The 18871-nt window shown below is 38.6% G+C and overlaps 1 protein-coding gene across 4 annotated transcripts in view; it reads left to right on the top strand.

The window, feature by feature from the left end:
- The window catches only part of Kaz (E3 ubiquitin-protein transferase Katazuke), a 157322-nt gene that overhangs the window by 59808 nt on the left and 78643 nt on the right, over positions 1-18871 (top strand). For 3 of the 4 annotated variants that reach the window (XM_090371159.1, XM_090371160.1, XM_090371161.1), the window contains exon 3: positions 17217-17341. The exons of the other annotated variant lie outside the window; for it this stretch is intronic. In XM_090371159.1, coding sequence (XP_090227285.1) covers positions 17252-17341 — 90 coding nt within the window. In that variant the 5' untranslated portion in view covers positions 17217-17251. The remainder of the gene's footprint in view (positions 1-17216; positions 17342-18871) is intronic. 4 annotated transcript variants of the gene reach the window in all.

The raw sequence follows: 18871 nt of genomic DNA, 5'->3' as shown, positions 1-18871 counted from the left end.
GGCTTTTCTATTGAGTTGTTGTCTTCCTGCTGGACAGTTTGTAGTTCAATAATTGTTTTCCTTCTTGTAAATAATTTAGTTGCAAAGTTGGTAAACGCCACAAACTCTTCTTGTGTATTCAGGAGTTGGGATTCTTGGTTAATTTGATTGTACTGGATGTTTATAATGAGGCTCGCTCTTATGTCGTTATAATTTTTACATTCATGCATGACATGAGTCCATGATTCGGGTTCTCTGCAAGTACAATTTCTATCTTCTGTTATGCCTAGCATGTTTAGTTTTTCCTTAAACAGGCCATGGCCCATTAGTAGATATGTAGTGTTAAGGCCCAGGAAGAACCATGGCGGGGCTTTTGGGTGCATTTTTGTCACTAGTGGAAGAAATTTATGCATTATTGCTCCTTTGGTGGTTTCATTCCACCTTCTTTGCCAGGTTTCTGTTAGGAATTCATCTATCCTTTTTTTGTTCCATCTTCCAGCCACTTGTCATGTCAAGGGTTATGCCACAATAGATAGCATCATCCAGTTGCTATCTATTCCGTTTCTTGCCTTTGTTTTGTATTTAGGCATAACTATATTTTTTGCTTCCTTGTCTGGGAGGTCTTGTTTGAGATTCTTTCTAAAGATTTCCTGGGCTAGTTGTTCTGGTGTTGTGTCAGAGTCGACACCGAACACGACTATTGAGGGACCTTTTCTTCGCGGGATTTCCACCTTTAATCCACGTGATGTTATTTTGGTGTTTGTCAAAATCTGCTCAGCTTCCTCAGAGTCGACACCGAACACGACTATTGAGGGGCCCTTTCTTCGCGGGATTTCCGCCTTTAATCCAAGTGTCGTTATTTTGGTTTTTGTCAAAATCTGCTCAGCTTCCTCTTTGCTTGCCATTTCTATCACCACTCCTGGGTTTCTAGTTTTCCTTATTGACTTGATTCTTGTGTTTTCAAAGTCACTCTTCATATTTTGTTTAACCTTTTGTTTGATTTGGTCGCTTGCATTTTTCCCTTCTTCTATTGGTCTTAGGATTACTAGATTTGGGGTCTTCAGCAGTGTTTTTTCCTTCTGAGGTTTTCCTTCATTGGTCTTGTTTGTGTCCTCGGGGAGCGCGTCAGCATATGATGGGGTGCATTGTAGCATTTGTATACCTCTTTGTATATTTGTAGTGCTGCGATTGCTTTTTGGTGTTCTGCATTAGTTTGAAGTAGTTTTGAAGTTGTTTCTAGCTTTGTCCACTGCAGTACTATCTTTGCTCTTATTTCAGAGGAAATTCTGCTGCTGTTATCTCGCATTATGGTCTTTAATGCAGCTCTGAGCACAAGCATTTGGTCAAGCACTGAGCCTTGTGGCAGGGTGGGGTCAAGGGTGAGTCCTTTTTCCCCTTGCTTCAGGTCTTCTATTCCTTTAGTTGGTTCTGGTGGTTCTTTATCCTCACTGTTACTCCTGGTTTCCCTGTCATATCTTGCGATGGTATTTTTCCTCTGTCTGCTTCTTGCACGTTATTGCGCCTTTTTTAGGGTCTTCTTGTTCTTCTGCCCTATCGTTGATGTTCATGTCTTGTTCCCCATCTTGCAGTGCCAATTAGCTATATGGTTGGGTTGTAACCATTCATCGTTTCTGTTTCATCTGCCTCCATTTGCTCAAATTTTATTATAACAGGATATCCGGTTTAAAGGGGTTGAAATTTTGTTGCTGCTGAACGACAACAATGTCAGGTCCGTGTGATGATTTCAAGCCGCACAAGAATGCTTTGAAAATTTTTGAGCTATCCCCAGAACACAAGTGGGGGGGGGGGAAGAAGTAGCCAGAGGTGAGTGTGGCTCTAGACGTTGAAATGTGCACAGCAAGTGGTGGCGGTGACAAAGCTACTGCCAAAGGCTGTATATGGCAACCAGGAGCTCTCGCTAATAGAGGCTTAAGCATTAACACACGTGGGGGTTACCCTCCCCACTCAATAAGCAGATCACCGTGGTCACACTCTCCAGTTCAAGAACAATGGGTGAAGCAGTATGTGTGATGTCGCAGGCCATCCCAGTGTAGCACGGCGCAGTAAAAATAGTTCCCTACACTAAGTATATGTTCAAAGGACACGATTTTACACAATTCGGTGGTTTACGGCACAGTTTGGTGGATCGGTCTTTCAGTTCAGTTTTAAACACAGTTTGGGCAATTCCCCAGTCAAGTGTAAGCTACCAACGTGGCTTCTGCTTTATATCAGTGCCTCTCTATGGTCCTTCTGCCAGCCACATGGTGACCGTTGTAGCCTAACAACAAAGGACACAGATAGAAACGCTGGTAATTTACTAAATTCCCAATAGATAATAAAACTAATCTCACCTACGGAATCCTTCAGATAAGCTCTTTCAGGTGGAACACATTTTTAAACTGATTAGACATTTTAAACACTTAATTTCCACACAAATTCAGGAGTGCGATATAACGTGTCCGGTTGTAATGGCAGCCATCTTCTTCCGATGTTTAGGTAGGTCGTAGACATCAGAGTGCCCAGCACATGGGTGACTGGACCCAGGGTATCCCAGCAGAACAGTGCCCAAAACAGGACACTGCTGCCACCAGCTTGTTTTCGCCCCACAGTGCATCACTTCTCCAGATAAACAATGCATGTGTACCCGGTCGTTCACACGGTGCAACAGGAAATGTGATTCATCGGACCAGATGACCTTCTTCCAGTCACTCAAGGTCCAGTTTTGATGCTTGCATGCCCATTATAGGTGCTGTCGCTGGTGAACCGTGGTTAGCCTGGGCACTTGGAGTGGCCTGTGGTAACACAGCCCCATTTCCAGCAGGGTTCGATGTACTGTGTGTTATGACACATTATTCCCATCACCAGCATTCCAATTACTGACGAGTTGCGCCACAGTCGCACTTCTGTTGCCACGTACCATCCAGGAGAGCCTTCACTCACCTCGAGTATCGATAAGCAGTGGTCATCCAACACATCGCCGGCAGTTCGTGAGTTTTCCCTCCTCAGACCACTTTCGATAGGTACTATCCATGGCTGACCGTGAGCACCCCACCAGCCGTGCTGTTTCGGATGTGCTTTGACCCAGTCGTCTGGCCATTACAATTTGACCTTTGTCAAACTTGCTTAAGTCCGCTGCCTTTCCCATCTGAAAAACAAGAGTAACACTGATTAACGGTGCTCAGTATCAGGTGTTTTTTATACTGTGTTCCGACCCGCACACATGCTGTAATTCACCTGTAGTTGCTTCAGTTTGCATAACGACTCACTGGTCATGATGTTTTGGCTCGTCGGGGTGTGTGTGTGTGTGTGTGTGTGTGTGTGTGTGTGTGTGTGTGTGTGTGTGTGTGTGTGTGTGTGTGTGTGTGTGTGTGTGTGTATACACAGTAGACTCGATTTTCCGGTATAGATGGTAAAAACAAATCCCGGATAATTGATTTCCCGGTTAATCCAAAATACAATTCTCCAACATACGTAAGAGATACATTCCAGGACTTCTTACTTTGTCGAGTTTTACATAACTCGGGAATTACTAGTAACATATTGCTACTATATTATTATGGAAATATCTGAATTCCCAGCGATACTGGTTAATATTTGGCCATTTTCATGCATCCTTATTATTTTAATTTTCTGATCCAACTCGATCGCTTTCCTTTTCTTGGTAGATTTACTAGTAGCGCTGTCACTTATTCTCTTAGTCAACACCATGATAATGGTCAAAATTAAATTTTCTGAAAAGAACTTCACAAGGTTAAGACGAAAACTCACTATTATCACCCCGTGCAAGTTCACATTTTACTAAAGCACATTTCTGGAGGTCAACAAAAAACAATAAAAACAATTTGCACTTTCCGTTTTATTGGGCTTTTCTGTTAGTGCAATTCATTAAAAAGGGTAGTAAACTCGATCTTATTGCATTTGCGATGATCTGGTAGCCGGAATTCTGTTGGTTTTTACGTTATTATGGTGAAGTGTGTCCCCTTCACTGAAATCTTCAGTCATATAAAAAAAAAACCATAAATAATTGTAAGAATCTTCTCTTCTTTCCTATTTTTTTTTTTTTTTTTGTTCCTCCGATCTTACTTGTGCAATTTGTGCGTATTGTGATCATCGTTATTGATTGCTTATTATTTTTTTTGTTGTTTTAAATTTTACAATCGTAAAAAAATTTTTAAAAATTGAGTGAAAACAAATTTATATAAATCCGTACTTGCGTAAGTCGGGGACTTACTGTATCAAAAAATGTTCAACAACCTACGTAAAAAATATGGCAATGGATAAAAAACTTACCACATACTACTCGTGTGTCCAATACGATGCTTCCCTTTATTTTTTTACAATGTCGCATATAGTTTGATTATCAACATTATAATGGTTCATTAGAGATTTAACAGATGCACCGTTTCAAACTTTTGAAAAATTTCAAGTCTTTATTTAAGAGAAAGCACAACTCCTTTGCGTTTACTCATCATTTTCGCGATTTATAAACAAAAAAATATATATTTACTATAAAAAAAATTTCAACATCCCTGACATAAATAACGAAACAAAATTTGTCTTTTTGCGGTGCGACAGAACACAACAATCGACGCAACACACTAAAACAAGCTAAACATTTGGTCTCTTTTTTTTTTTTTTTTTTTTTTTAATTTGGAGTCATGAAGTGTCCCGGTTAATCCGATCCTGGTAAATCGAGAGTCTTCTGTATATATTTATATATATATATATATATATATATATATTTATATATATATATATATATATATATATTTATATATATATATATATATATATATATATATATATATATATAAGAGAAAAAAAATGAGGGAGATAGAGAGTGGTAGAAGGTACCAAAAAATATGTATAATTAGAGATAAATAATTACAAAATTTAACATAAAAAAAATATATATATACAGTATACAGGGTGATTCACTACCAGTGCGACAAACCTGCAGGAGGTGTAGGGGGCACGGGCACAAAGACGAATCGGAATCGCATAGCATTGCAGGGTCCGAAATGCCTTTGTCGTGCGGTAGAGGACGTTGAATGGGAGGTCGCGTGAACAGCGATCCCGCTGGAAGTCAGCATTTGCGAACCAGTTCCCGAGGCAGTAGGATGGACGAGTATTCAGACGTTGAACTGGCCAACATGCACCTCGCGTATGGAGCTGCAGACTGTAATGGGTGCGCCACTCTGCGCTTGTACCAGGAATGTTTCCCGCACAGGCGTGCTCCACATCATATGATTTTTTGCACGTGTGCACAGAAGGTTACGTGCGACTGGTTGTTTCACGAGAGGTACCATGAATCGAGAGCGAACAACACGGACGCCAGACAATGAGGAGAATGTCCTACGTCTTGCAGAAGGCAATCCGAGTAAGAGTACTCGAGCGAGCGATAGGCCAACGATTTGGTATTTCCCAATCCACTGTATGGAGGATACTGTCAACAAATCAAATGAGTTCATACCATCTGCAACGCGTCCAATCATTGGAGCCTGCGGATTATCCACTCCGTAGGACTTTTGCTACTTGGTTTCTTCTACAGAGTGCGGCAGACAGCGCATTTGCTGCGTCCGTATTGTTCACGGACGAGGCAAGTTTCACAAGAGAGGGAACCTTCAGTCAACATAACGGCCATTTGTGGGCTTTGAAGAACCCCCATGGTACGCGAACACGTGCAACTCAACGCAGTTTCTCTGTTAATGTTTGGGCCGGCATTGTTGGAGACCACCTCATTGGACCGTACCTTCTGCTCCCTCGTCTGGATGGTAGGGCATACTTGATCTTTCTACAGCAAGTCCTGTCCGAACTTATTGAAGAAGTACATGTTCCTCAGTCGTTGCGCCACTCAATGTGGTTACAGCATGATGGGGCTCCCCCACATTATACAATGACGTCCGCCAACACCTAAACGTTACATTTGGACAGCATTGGATAGGTCGTGGTGGTCTGGTTCATTAGCCTGCTAGATCACCGGACCTGTCATGCCTGGACTTCTTCTGCTGGGGTCAAATGAAGACATTGGTGTACGAGACCCCCGTTGATTCAGTTGAAGATCTCGTCGCTCGCATCTCTGTAGCTGCCGGGGAGATTTGAGACACGCCAGGAATCTTCCAGAATGTTAGGGATTCCATGCGGCAGCGCTGTGAAGCCTGTGTGACTGCTTCTGGTCGAACTTTCGAACACCTTCTGTAGCATGGCTTTTTGCCAATGTAAAACTTGTCATTAAAATGATTTCTGTTACACTAACGAGTTGCTGTTTCTGTTCTTTTTCTTTGCTTCTTTGTTCACGCGACCTCCCGCATGACGAAGGCATTTCGGACCCTGCAATGCTATGTGATTCCGATTCGTCTTTGTGCCCCCTACACCTCCTGCAAGTTTGTCGCACTGGTAGTGAATCACCCTGTATATGTGTATTTATTTTTATTTTTTTTATGCAAAACTGAAAAGGTATTACAACCTATAATACTTAATACCATACTTGGGTTAAACAAATAGAAAAAACTTGTTGATATCAGACTGACTTGAATTTTTGTAGATTGTAATTTTTTGAAAATATATATGAAAAAGGATGTTCCAGAGACCAAAAGTAGGAGGGAGAAATTAAGAAAAATTAGTGAGTTTACAGTTGGAAAGTGAATGGATATTGACTGGTTGAGGCACATGTTTGGTCTGGTTTGAAAGAATGTTGTAGAATTACAAATGTCAATTCAGAAGAACATTGCTTATGGAATCTATAAAAAAAAAGGCATGGAGCAGAAACTAAACATCTGTGAAACAGAGTGGAGATATTTTATAAGAGGTGGGTCATTAATTAACCTGACTGCTCTCTTGAATAGCATCAAAAGGCCTGAAAGAGGTTTTAGACATTCCACTCCAGATGTGGGAGCAGTATTCCATGGTAAGGGTGGATTTGTACAACATCAATAGCTATTTAGAAGAAAACTAGTGCTGAGAGCAAAAAAAAAAAAGAAAACCCAGTTTTTTTGATGCAGAGAAAGCAGTATTTCTGATGTGCTTATACTAAGAGAGACTAGAATTCAGTATGAAGTAGCAGGAGTGCTGTGGCTTTGGGGAGAGCTGAAGGGGGTGATTCTCCAATGCATCAGTATAAGGCCTTAAATGGGTTGAGCACGCTGAATTCTGATGGGATTCTTCCACTTGCTCAGATTATGAACCTAAGGGGGCATAAATTCAAATTGAGGAAAGACAGTTGTAGAACATATGTGCGGAAATTTGCCTTTAGCCAGCGGGTGGTTAATTGCTGGAACAAACTTCCATCTGTCATTGTGAAGTTGATAGCTTAAATAAATTCAAGGAGGAACTCGACAAACTTTGAGGGAATGGTTGTGTGAATTTTTTTTTTTTTTTTTTGCTGATACTACATAACCTCATACACCTACTTTCTTGCATCACATGCCTCTATTACTCAATGTCTAAAAAAATGTGCCAAATGTGAAATGTTTGCAGACCTTTCTGGAACAGGACATGATCTAGCGAGGCGAATGTCTTTGTGTGTATGTGTGCTAGGTGCAGAGAGTGTCAAAAATTAGGTGCCAACTCAGCATTCCAATCGGCATCTATGAAAGTTTGAAGTCAGGTAAATAACCTCAAAGGAATTAAAATGGGGGACCTATTGTGCTCTTGGCTGCCCAACTCAATGCCAGAGCTTGTTCTTGTGCATCAGGCAACACAGCGACATTCTTCAAGGTAGAATGGACTGGTCCCATGGGAGCTAGTTATTGTTCGGTGACTCAATCAATAGTGAGGGAAACGAGAAATATATTGTGCAAAAAGGATTGGTGGAATAGGACCAAGATATGTCTGCCAGAGGCAAAAGTTGATGTGGTAGAACAGATATCATCTTTTAAGGGCACCAAAGGTGATATTGTACACGTTGGCACTAATGACATTAAGTGTACGAGGTCTGCAGACTTACTTAACAAGTACAGGTCAATGTTGAAAAAAAGTCGTGAGTTAGGGTTAAATTTGAAAGTTTCTGCAATCCTGCCCAGACATGATAGGAGGAAATATATGATGAGAGCCTTGTCAATCACTTCAGCCCTGGAGAGACTGAGCAAGGGCTAGAATATTTCTCAGTGTGCTCTGTGCTTGTTAACAGGAGAAATTTCTTATACAGGGATGGGATACACTTAAATAGAAAGGGTGCAAGAATATTTGCTGATGCTATCGAGGCACTATTGGGTTGCGAAAACTGCTAGCTTGGGGCAATTCATTGACTAATAGGTTAACAGTAGCCACAGGCAGAAATGGAAGTGATTCTTGTACTGCTTCTATTGGAATGAGCAGTAGCTTGGAAAGCAAGTTGCTGGGAATTTCAGGAACTGCTGGGAGTCATCATGAATCAAGTAAATACATGGGCTGTGAGAACTAAGAGTAAGAACAGGTGCATGTACACCAATGCTAGGAGTCTGCCGATATGCCATTAAAAACCAAATCAATCAAATCAAACCAATGCCAGGAGTAAATAAATTTGAAGTGCTGGTCAAGACATCAAAGGTGGATATTGTGGGGATGTCAAAGATGCCGTGTCACACAGACAAAGAATGCAAAATTGGAATTTGGGGAGTACAATATGTACAGAAAGGATAGGATGGAAGGAGGAGTGATACTGTTAGTTAAGAAACATAAAATCTAAGGTAGTGCATCCATTTCACATTAGTGGACAGCGCAATGTTGAGTCAGTTTAGTGTGAAATAAGCACTAGGAAAGTGAAAATAAGGGTAGGAGTGTGTTATAGGACACGTGACTGATGAGCACAGTGAACAGCTATACAGAGAAATAGAGTGGGCTAGTAAATCAGAATGTTTTGTAATGGGGGATTTTAACTTTCCAGATATTGACTGGAATTTGTGGATTTATTGGATGATTGTTTTCTACAAGCAGCATGTTCAAGAGACAACCAGAGGGAGTAATAATCTTGATCTGATTATCAGCAGTGATTATTCATGCATTAAGAATTTGCAGTTAAAGGAACCACTAGGTGGCAGTGATCAGAGTGTACTGATGTGGGATTTACTTAGATGTAACTACCATCAGGGGTAAAGGGAAGGGTTTTTGCTTTCGTAAAGATGACTATGATGGTCTCAGAGACTTTTTCAATTCTATACAGTGGGACCAACTGGTGATGTTACCAATAGCAAATTTTAAATGGGAAACATTCAAGGAATTAATCCTGGAAGCTACTAAGCTTTGCATACCACCTAAGAAATGCTATTCAAGGTTCAGGCTGAAATGGATGTCAAATGAACTAATGAGACTCATGGGAGAGGAGAAAAATGCTTGTGATTCATATAAATTATCAGGTGACACAAAAGCTTATGGTAGATATAAGCTAGTCTGTAATCAAGTCACAAAAGAGGTTAGGCAAGCGAAGGCAGATTTTGAGAAATCTTTGCCAAAGGATGCAAAGAAAAACATCTTTACTTATATAAACCCTTGAATGAAGGGGATGAATCAGATTGGTCCACTTGATATAGATGGTTTGACCATTGATCCTGCTCAGATAATTTACAAACTGAATGAGTATTTTGCATCTGCATTCACATATGAGGAATTCTGTAGGGGAGTGCAGAACACAGCTTATTAAACTCTAACAGGGAGCTGTATGAGTTTGTAATAACAGAGCAAAGTAGAGGTGAAATTGTTGAAGTTAAAAATAGAAAGAGTGGATGAGATCTGTCCAGTTATATTAAAGGAGGCGGCAAAGGAAGTAAGAAAACCCTTAGCCATTACTATGAGAGCAGTGTTGGACTCGGGCAGTCCCCACAGACTGGAGATATGCAAATGTATCTCCAATTCACAAAAGGCATCAAAGAATGACATGAGTAATTACAGACCTGTTTGTTTAACATCTGTTCTGGGGAAAATAATGGAGTCATTGGCGAAAGAAGAATTGCAGGATCATCTAGACAAGACTGTATGGCATTAAGGGCAGGTTTCTACAATAGATAAAAGGATGGTTGAGTGAGAAAAGACAGAGTGGTAATCAGTGGACACTGCTCTTCGTATTAGTGGAGTTCCCCAGGGTTCTGTTTTTTGGGCTATTGTTGTTGTGTGTATTTATCAATGATATTGGTGAAGGTATATCAGGCTTAATGTTGAAGTTTGATGCAAAAGCTGGCAGGGTTGTTAATGATAGTAATGACTGTATGCTGCTGCAACTGGATCTAGAAAATTTAGGCACATGGGCTGAGAAGTTATTTTTATTATTTTTTTATTTTATTTTTTTTTTTCGTTTTTTTTTTTTTTAGGAGCATTAGCAACTAAGGCCATATTACTCCGGGGATATGCGGTGGTCATTCCCTGATCTATCTGCATCCTCTGTATTTGTTGGTCACGGGCTCGAACCCCGGTCTAATCAAGAAGCGTGTGCTACGCACTGCTGCTCCTGCCCACCTGGCTACGGAGGCGCGGCTGAGAAGTGGCAACAGAAGTTTAACATTGACAAATGCAAAGTACTGCATATGGGTAGCAGTAACCCCAGAGAAATGTACCAACTGTGTGGTTATACACTCAGAGTAGTGGAGAATGAAAAAGACCTGGGAGTGATTGTGTATTCAGATATGAAGCTTTCTGAGCAGTGCAGACAGGCTGCAGACAAATTCAAATTGAAAAACCTGCACACTTCTAGAAACATGCAATCAACACCATTCTGTGCTGCTGCATGAATATGTGCGTCAGAAGTTTGATTCCATATATTGCTTCAGTTCAGTGCTTTCACAAAGCCAGAGTGTTATAGATTGGTGGGAAGCTGGTATCAATAAAGCTAGCTCTCTCTCAATAATTGTATGTGACAGGGCATATAAGTTTAACTTAATTCCTGATTGTTCACATATAAATAGATTTCTGGAATTTTCAGTGAAGAAACAAAGAAAATATTTTCGAAAACAGCCATTAGGAGTCTATGATGAGCACAAATTGCTGAAATATTTTCATATTTTCTGGGGTCTCATCGGCCTCCTCATGATGGGCTCTGGGGCTAAAATACAAGTTTGGGAAAAGAAGTAGGGGGAGGGAAAGAAAAGAACCTAGGCAGAACCAGTATTAGTTGAATTTAAAAAAAATAACAGAGAGCCATCTACCATCACCTGTAGTGAGTGTCCAAGAGAAAACCAGCTGCCCAATGCAAAAAATACGTCAGTCCATAGGTTACTTGTTTTGAAAACTTTGTGTGACACAATCAAAAGCCTTGAAAATGGTGAGAGTAAATATTTGAGTCTCATCAAATATTTTCATTTTGTCCAAAATAAGTAGCATAAACAAATATATCACCAGAGGATCGACACCGACAGAATCCATATTAGCAATCATTGATTAGTTGGAACTTTTCAAGGTAGTGTAATTAGCAGTTGATGGATTTCTCCATTACTTCACTAAGGGACAGTAAGAAGAATTTTTATTGTTCCTTTACAAAGTAATTGATTTCTACATTACTTCGTAAAGAGGTGCAATGGGACAGTTATTGGAAGGGAGAGATTTTTTTGCCCTTTTAGGAACTTGCTGGATGTGATCAAATTTCCATATAAAAGGAAAAACACTAGTGGAATAAGAAAGTGTGAAAAGCATACATACACAGAACAGGAGCAATCTCAGAAGGGCAAGTTTTGAGATTGAGTGGAGAAATACCATTAGGACCTGCAGTTTCGTGGCATAGGGATTGTTCAGAATTCTGCCAAAAATCCTCTGTCAGAAGACCACAGGAAGCATTGAGTGGAGTATATTTGGTGCAGTATGAAGTGATTTGCCAAGATCATCTATGAGAATTAGAAGAAAAGTAGGATGATGATAACTTAGCCTGCCTTTATCTGAGGATGTAACAGACCATCGGGTGTAATGAAGATTTAAGTATAGATGGACAGAAATTGCAGACAATAAGTTTAGCAAGAGACAAAAATACTTGACTGCCACGTGGCAAGAATCAAGTTTACTACTCTTAGCCCCCTCACAATTGAGTTTAGATTGATTAAAGATTGCTTAAATTGTTGCAAGGTTTAGTGTAGGTAGAAAATGAAGCTGGAGATATGGATACAAGCCCAATGGGATATGCTGCAGTCTTATCTTGAACAGCTTTAGCACATTTAATTGAAAAACCAAGATTGAAATAAGGGACAGGATTTTAGGGTGAAATGCAGAATAACAAATTTCATCTCCACAATAATAATTTCACTGATATGGTCTGGGCAAACATTAGGATTTGAAGATTTAAAACAGTAATCCAACCAAGGAAAAGAAGACTAATATTCATGAAGATTTTCATTCCTGTAAATGCCAAACAACATGAGGTTAAAGAATGGCTGTGAAAAAAGGCTCCATTGGAAAAGACACTTTCACCAAGTTGTGAACTGAGGCACCTAGAAGACCAATAACATTGTTTGTGTAATGTATACTATAGAGTGAGAAAAAATAGTAAAATTATTTATCCAAATTAATGAAAATTGATGTAAGTAAACAATACATAGTAATAAATACCGTATTTCCCCATGTATAAGATGCACCTTAATTTTGGGGCCTGAAATTTGAAAAAAAATGTATTACATAAAGTTATTGAACTCAAGTTTTATTCATCATAAAATTCATACAACTCATCACTGTCAAAACTCCCATCCATTAGCTTGTCCTCATCTGTGTCTGATGATGAATCACTGTTTTCATATATTGCCTCGTCCTCAGTTCCATCTATGGCATTTGAAATGCCACACTTCTTAAATGACTTGACAACAATCTTGATATTATCCCAGGATCTTTTCACCCAGGTACAAACTTCTCCTATAGTTGGTTTCTTCACTCTTCCTGCTGGTGTTAATTTGTTCCCAGAAGACTTCATCCATTGGTTCCTTTCGTCTCTCATGGCAGCTTTGAAGGGTTTGTTAATGCTTGACATCAAGTCGTTGGAGCTGGGATGTCAAGCCTCCAGGTATGATGGTAAGTTTTTTGTTTTTTGCTGTGCAGCAATCTTCTTTGTATTTTTTGTCATGTGTGCCCAAACTGATCAAGCACCAATAGGGCAGGTTTGTGTAAGAGCCCAACTTTCTCAAACCAGATCTTCATCCCATCCTGATCCATCCAACCCTTGTCATGAACATGGATAATCACTCCTCGAGGAATGTCTTCTTTTGGCATTGTTTTGCATTTGAAAATCAGCATAGGAGGCAACTTGGTTCCGTCGACACCACAAGCTAGAACAACTGTATAATGGCTCTTTTCATGTCCACTTGTCTTCACAGTTACGGTTTTCACCCTTTCATGCTTTTCATGCTTAGTCCATTCCGTTTCATGAACCTGAAGCACCAGTTGTGTCCTCCTTTGAAATCAGTAACTTCTTTTTCATCAGCAATTCTTCTTGCCTCACGCTGAACCATCTTTGTGGACACAGGAATTCCAGTTGCCCTTTGCTCCTCAATCCATATCTTCAATTCCCTCTCTAAATCAGGCCATTTTGCTGACTTGCCTCTAATGGCCTTCTTCTTCCCGTAGCCAGTCTTGGATTGTTTTCTCAGTTGGAGGAGGACCAAACTTACGTTCAGCAGCACGATTTCCATTCACTTTTGCAAACTGGATCACTTTTAACTTGAATTCAGCACTATACGAAAATCTTTTCTGAACCATTTCTGGGCAGAACGTGGCAAAACGTAACCTAATATGCCAGTAACAAGTGCGAAAAAGCGGGAAATGCAAGTAAAAAAAAAAAATCTACAACCACTGTATAAGACGCACCCAGTTTTTAGACCCCAAATTTTTACGGTAACTGCTAAAATTTTGCTGCGGTAAAAATAAATGTTAGAGAGTTTATAATCTCTTAGCAGTACAAAACACCAGATGCTCATTTTATTCTTAGATACTACATAAATAAAAAGTGACAAAAAATAAAAATAAAGCTAGAAATAGAATTCCTAGAAATATATACAGTGTACTTCTCTATTGGTAGCGGCAAAATGATTTCCCACATCATTTACCTATCCCATCTATTAATTTTACCAATCCTTTAATTAAGCAGATGTTTATTTTATTAAGATAGTATATACATAATCTTTTGTTAAATTTATGCGAAATATACAATTTTGCTTGAAATAACCAGATTTCTTATACTACAGGTTACTACACTCATAGTTCTCAACAAAACTGCTTAATGATTGTACTGCTTCACTGATATCATCAATTTCTACTCCAGTTTCCAAGCAGCAATGATATTTCCAGAAATCCACTTTTGAAGATCTTTTTAAGAGATCTTCTACAAGAAAAGCTGCACTACTGTTGTTATGGAGTACTGCCACCCAAATCCAAGAAGCCATTAGGACAAATATCATGAACGAAGATATGTGGGAATGGAGCAGTTACAGCAACTGGTTCTTCTACGATCGTTACAGTGCTAACAGAACTAGAGCAATATGTTTTCAAGGAATTACCAGTTATTTCTTCTGGAGACACTTTGATTACTGTGGCACTTGCTGCACTGTAAATTTTTCTCTTTGGAATACCACAAATTTGAAAGTTTGCGTAAGAGTGTTGTTATATCATGAATCACAGAGTGGGGTTAGTGACTGTATCTTTAATCCATTAATGCTGCTATTTTACCATATTTTTCAGAAAGAAATCTTTTCTGATGGGAAATGGCAAGCACGTTCTAACAGCAGCAAGCTTTCTTCCCCAAGATGCCAAATTCTCCGTTCATTCTACCAAACATGTTGAGTTGTTCTTTAATCGTGTTGGAATTGTTAAGGCTTCTGAGGTAGCTGCCAGCACTGCACTTTTATTGTAAGGTAACTCAGCTTTATATGTGAGGTAAGGAAAAGAAAGAGAAGATTGCATTGATAATATGAGGTGATCTGAAGTACAAAGAGGATAGAAAAGTGCACTCAAATTCACTGAACTTTCAAAACTTAGTAATGTGGTAAGAAGACGGTGCACTTCTGCTACTTTTGCCTGTGGTTTCTTGTCTAACCAATAATCATGCTGATATAGTGGAAAGCATAAACTCAATTTATTTGCCTATTCATCTTCTAGATGTTGAAGGACACATTTTGCAACCCCAGCAAAACCATCATAGCCATCAAACAGTACATGAAAACCCTGATGATAATCACATTCTCCTGCAAGCATTCCTATTCTGTCTTCTGTATTTATTCTCTATATTATCTTCTAATTAAATTTATTCAAACTTTTTATTCACTGCCACAACACCAGGTAAGTTTAGTCTCACAGTTTTCAGATGCTTCAATTTAGAGACCTCAAGCCTTTCTTGATAAGAGTATCCTTTTGTACCCTTGACTAATCTTGTTGCTCTTCTCTTCACCTATTCTAACAGGTTACATTCTTAAAATGAGGAAATCTTCATTTATCCCCTCTACTTCTGTTCTTTGATACAACCTTCCTTATTTAGTTAGACCAGTTAGTTTAACTTCTGTTCCGGGTAAAATAATGGAGTCACTGGTTAAAGATGCATTGCAGGATCATCTAGACAAGACTGCAGCAATAATTCAGACACAGCATGGGTTTGTTAAGGGAAAGTCTTGTTTGACAAATTTGATTGGTTATTATGATGTGGTCACAAAGGAACTGGATGCAAAAAATAATTTTGATATCATATACTTGGATTTCAAGAAAGCTTTTGACACTGTTGCGCATGGAAGACTACTGTACAAATTGGAGCAGAATGGTATTAAGGGTAAGTTGCTACAATGGATAAAAGGATGGTTAAGTGGGAGAAGACAGAGGGTGGTAATCAATGGGTGCTGCTCTTCGTGGACTAATGTTATTAGTGGAGTCCCACAGGGTTCGGTGTTGGGTCCACTGTTGTTTTGTGTATTTATCAATGATATTGATGAAGGTATATCAGGCTTAATGTCGAAGTTTGCAGATGACACAAAGGTTGGCAGGGTTGTTAATGACAGTCATGGCAGTGTGCTACTGCAACAGGATCTAGATAATTTGGGCAGATGGGCTAAGAAGTGGCAACTGAAGTTTAACCTTGACAAATGCAAAGTACTGCATATGGGTAGAAGTAACCCCAGAGAAACGTACCAACTGTGTGGTACTACACTTAAGGTGGTAGAAAATGAAAAAGACCTGGGAGTAATTGTGCAGTCAGATATGAAGTTTTCTGAGCAATGCAGACAGGCTGCTAGGGCAGGTCATGGGGTTTTGTCAATGATATATAGGAATTTTGCTAGCAGGGAAAAGGAGGTGATTGTCCCTCTGTATAAGGCAATAGTCAGGCCACGCCTTGAGTACTGTGTACAGGTCTGGAGGCCTCATTTTAGGAAGGATGTAGATTTGCTTGAGCGTGTACAGAGAAGAGCAACACGATTGGTGAGGGGAATGAAGGGATCCTCTTACCAAGAGAGGCTTAAGTTCTGCAAATTGCAGTGGCTGGAGACTAGGCACCTGCGCGGTGATCTGATTGAGGTCTATAAGGCCTTGAATGGGTTGAGCACGCTGAATTCTGATGGGATCCTTCCACTTGTTCAGATTACGAACCTACGGGGACATAAGTTCAAATTAAGAAAGGACAGATGTAGAATAGATGTGCGGAAATTTGCCTTTAGCCAGCGGGTGGTTAATTGCTGGAACAAACTTCCATCTGTCGTTGTGGAAGTTGATAGGTTAAATAAATTTAAGGAGGAACTGGACAGGCATTTGGAGGGAATGGTGTGATTTTTTTTGGCTGATGCTGCATAAGCTCCTACACTTGCTTTCTTGCATCACGTGCCACTACTACTATTTACTTTCTGAAAATTACATTCTGCAGAAATACACTTCAAGTCCCAGCTCACGCATGGTTAAAAAAAAAAAAAAAATCAAGTTAAGGGGAAAACAAATTCTTTTTTCCATGATCACAGTTCTTTTTATATTGATACCAGCCCTTAATTTGGAATGATTTTCCTTGGTGTTACATTACTTCCTGATCAATAGAATTTAAAAAAAAAAAAAGGAAGTATTTTTATGTTATTTAAAATTTATCACCTTCCTTTACAGGTGATATACTTGAGACAGTTGGATTCCAGAATAACAGAATGAACATTTTCCTTTTAGATTCTGAAAAAAAATTGTTGTTGCTTTGTATTTACTTAAGATGATTATTTAACTTGGTTATTTCTTTACTTTCAAAGAAAAAAATAAGTTTTGGATATTATATTCATGGTATGTGCTTGAATATAAAAAAAAATCAGTTGATTAAGATATATGAATATCATTTTTTATATTCTTTTTAGATGTGATGGGTTTAAGCACCTAGAATAGAGTTCCTATGCAAAATTATAATTTTAACAATATTTTGGGATTCAACATTGGTTCTACAATGGCTGACATCAAAGCCCTTGAACATCCTACATTAAAGGTATACTGTCTCTCTCTGCTATATTTATAAGAAGAATAATATAAATTGATCCCTTTTAGTGTCAATAATTATATTTATATAGAAAAACATTGTGTACACTAATTTTTATCTTTTTGTACTAAACTACTGATATTTGAAACTGTACACACACCTAAAATCCTAAAATTCTTGATAGGATTTTATTTGGTCATGACTTGTTTTTTGGGGATCAAACAAAGAAAAAATGTTTCTAAAACTGAAAATACAGTAAATTCCTGCCGGAAATTTGGTCCAACGAATTTACATCTGGTGATTAATAATTAATAAAGTAGAACAGCTACAGTAGATTCAGTTCTTGGCTATTCATATGCACCTGATACATTATTCAATGGTTGACATGAATTTGCTAATAATCTCTCATCTGAGAGACGGGTAAATCTCAGATGACAACAGCTTTTATTGATAATGCTCTGAATTTTAGGCAAATATAGCTGGTTCACCTTTTTCATGATGCTATTTGTATAAAATAATATTAGCAATTTAGGTTGGCTTGTGGATAATGGTTTATCATCTCTAATATGAGTATAAGCCAGATCTTTGTGGCAAAATTTTGGCATCTGCCACTGAAGATTCAAGTGCATCCCCATAACAGAAATTGGATGCACAAATGCATACAATTTTCTAATGCCGACCGGGCTAGCCAGGTGGGTAAAGTGCCTGCCTGGCAATCCAAAGGTCGCGGGCTTGAATCCCGCCTTGGGCATTGTATCAGAGTAAAATGCAAAAACTTTGGGAGGTGCATTATGGCCACAGAAGCCGATGCGCCAACAACTAACAAAAAAAAAAATAAATAAATAAATAAATTTTTTTCTTCTTCCATTTATAGCAGACGTAAATAATCAGTTGATGTGTAATGGTCAATCCAAAGAGAAATCCATTGACAGAAAAATCGTAGGTTAATTAATGTTTGAAAGCATAATGTACTGGTAAACAATACTATTGCATATTTTAATATAAAATGTATATGTTGTCAGTGAAATTCAATTTCTGCTGCAGTGTGGACTTTAAAAAATCTCCTTTAGTTTCCAAAAAATTTGGGCAAAAAATTCGGTTTTCTACATGCTTATTGTTTATAGTTACTTGCTATCTACATTTCTTTATATTATATATTATTGAATATTTTTATAATTTCAGTTTCATTTTAAATGTGTCATCACTGCTTTATTAAAGTAAATTCTGTACAGTAGATTATTGATTATCTGGGAACAGATTAACCAGGTTGTAAATTAACCAGAGTCTCTCCTGCTTGCAGAAGTCTAAGTCAGTTTAATTCAAATAACAAAAAAAAGAAGTATATGGAAGCCATTACAGCTGTTCCTTTAAACAAGGCCTTTGAATTTCTTAGAAACCTTTTCTATTTTCTGCTTAATAACCCACTCTAAGTTGTATTTTAGTAATTCTTCAGTTATCATTACTATACTATTAATTTTAATTATATGGTAGTAAATTCTCCTCAGAGTTCAGATTTTTTTTATTTACATCCATGCACAT

Source organism: Mastigoproctus giganteus, chromosome 4 (genome assembly GCF_048544385.1).
Source record: "Mastigoproctus giganteus isolate SK-2022 chromosome 4, ASM4854438v1, whole genome shotgun sequence".
Taxonomy (NCBI): domain Eukaryota; kingdom Metazoa; phylum Arthropoda; class Arachnida; order Uropygi; family Thelyphonidae; genus Mastigoproctus; species Mastigoproctus giganteus.
The sequence above is the reverse complement of the archived record's forward strand: the minus strand, read 5'-3'. Positions and strand labels throughout refer to the sequence as shown.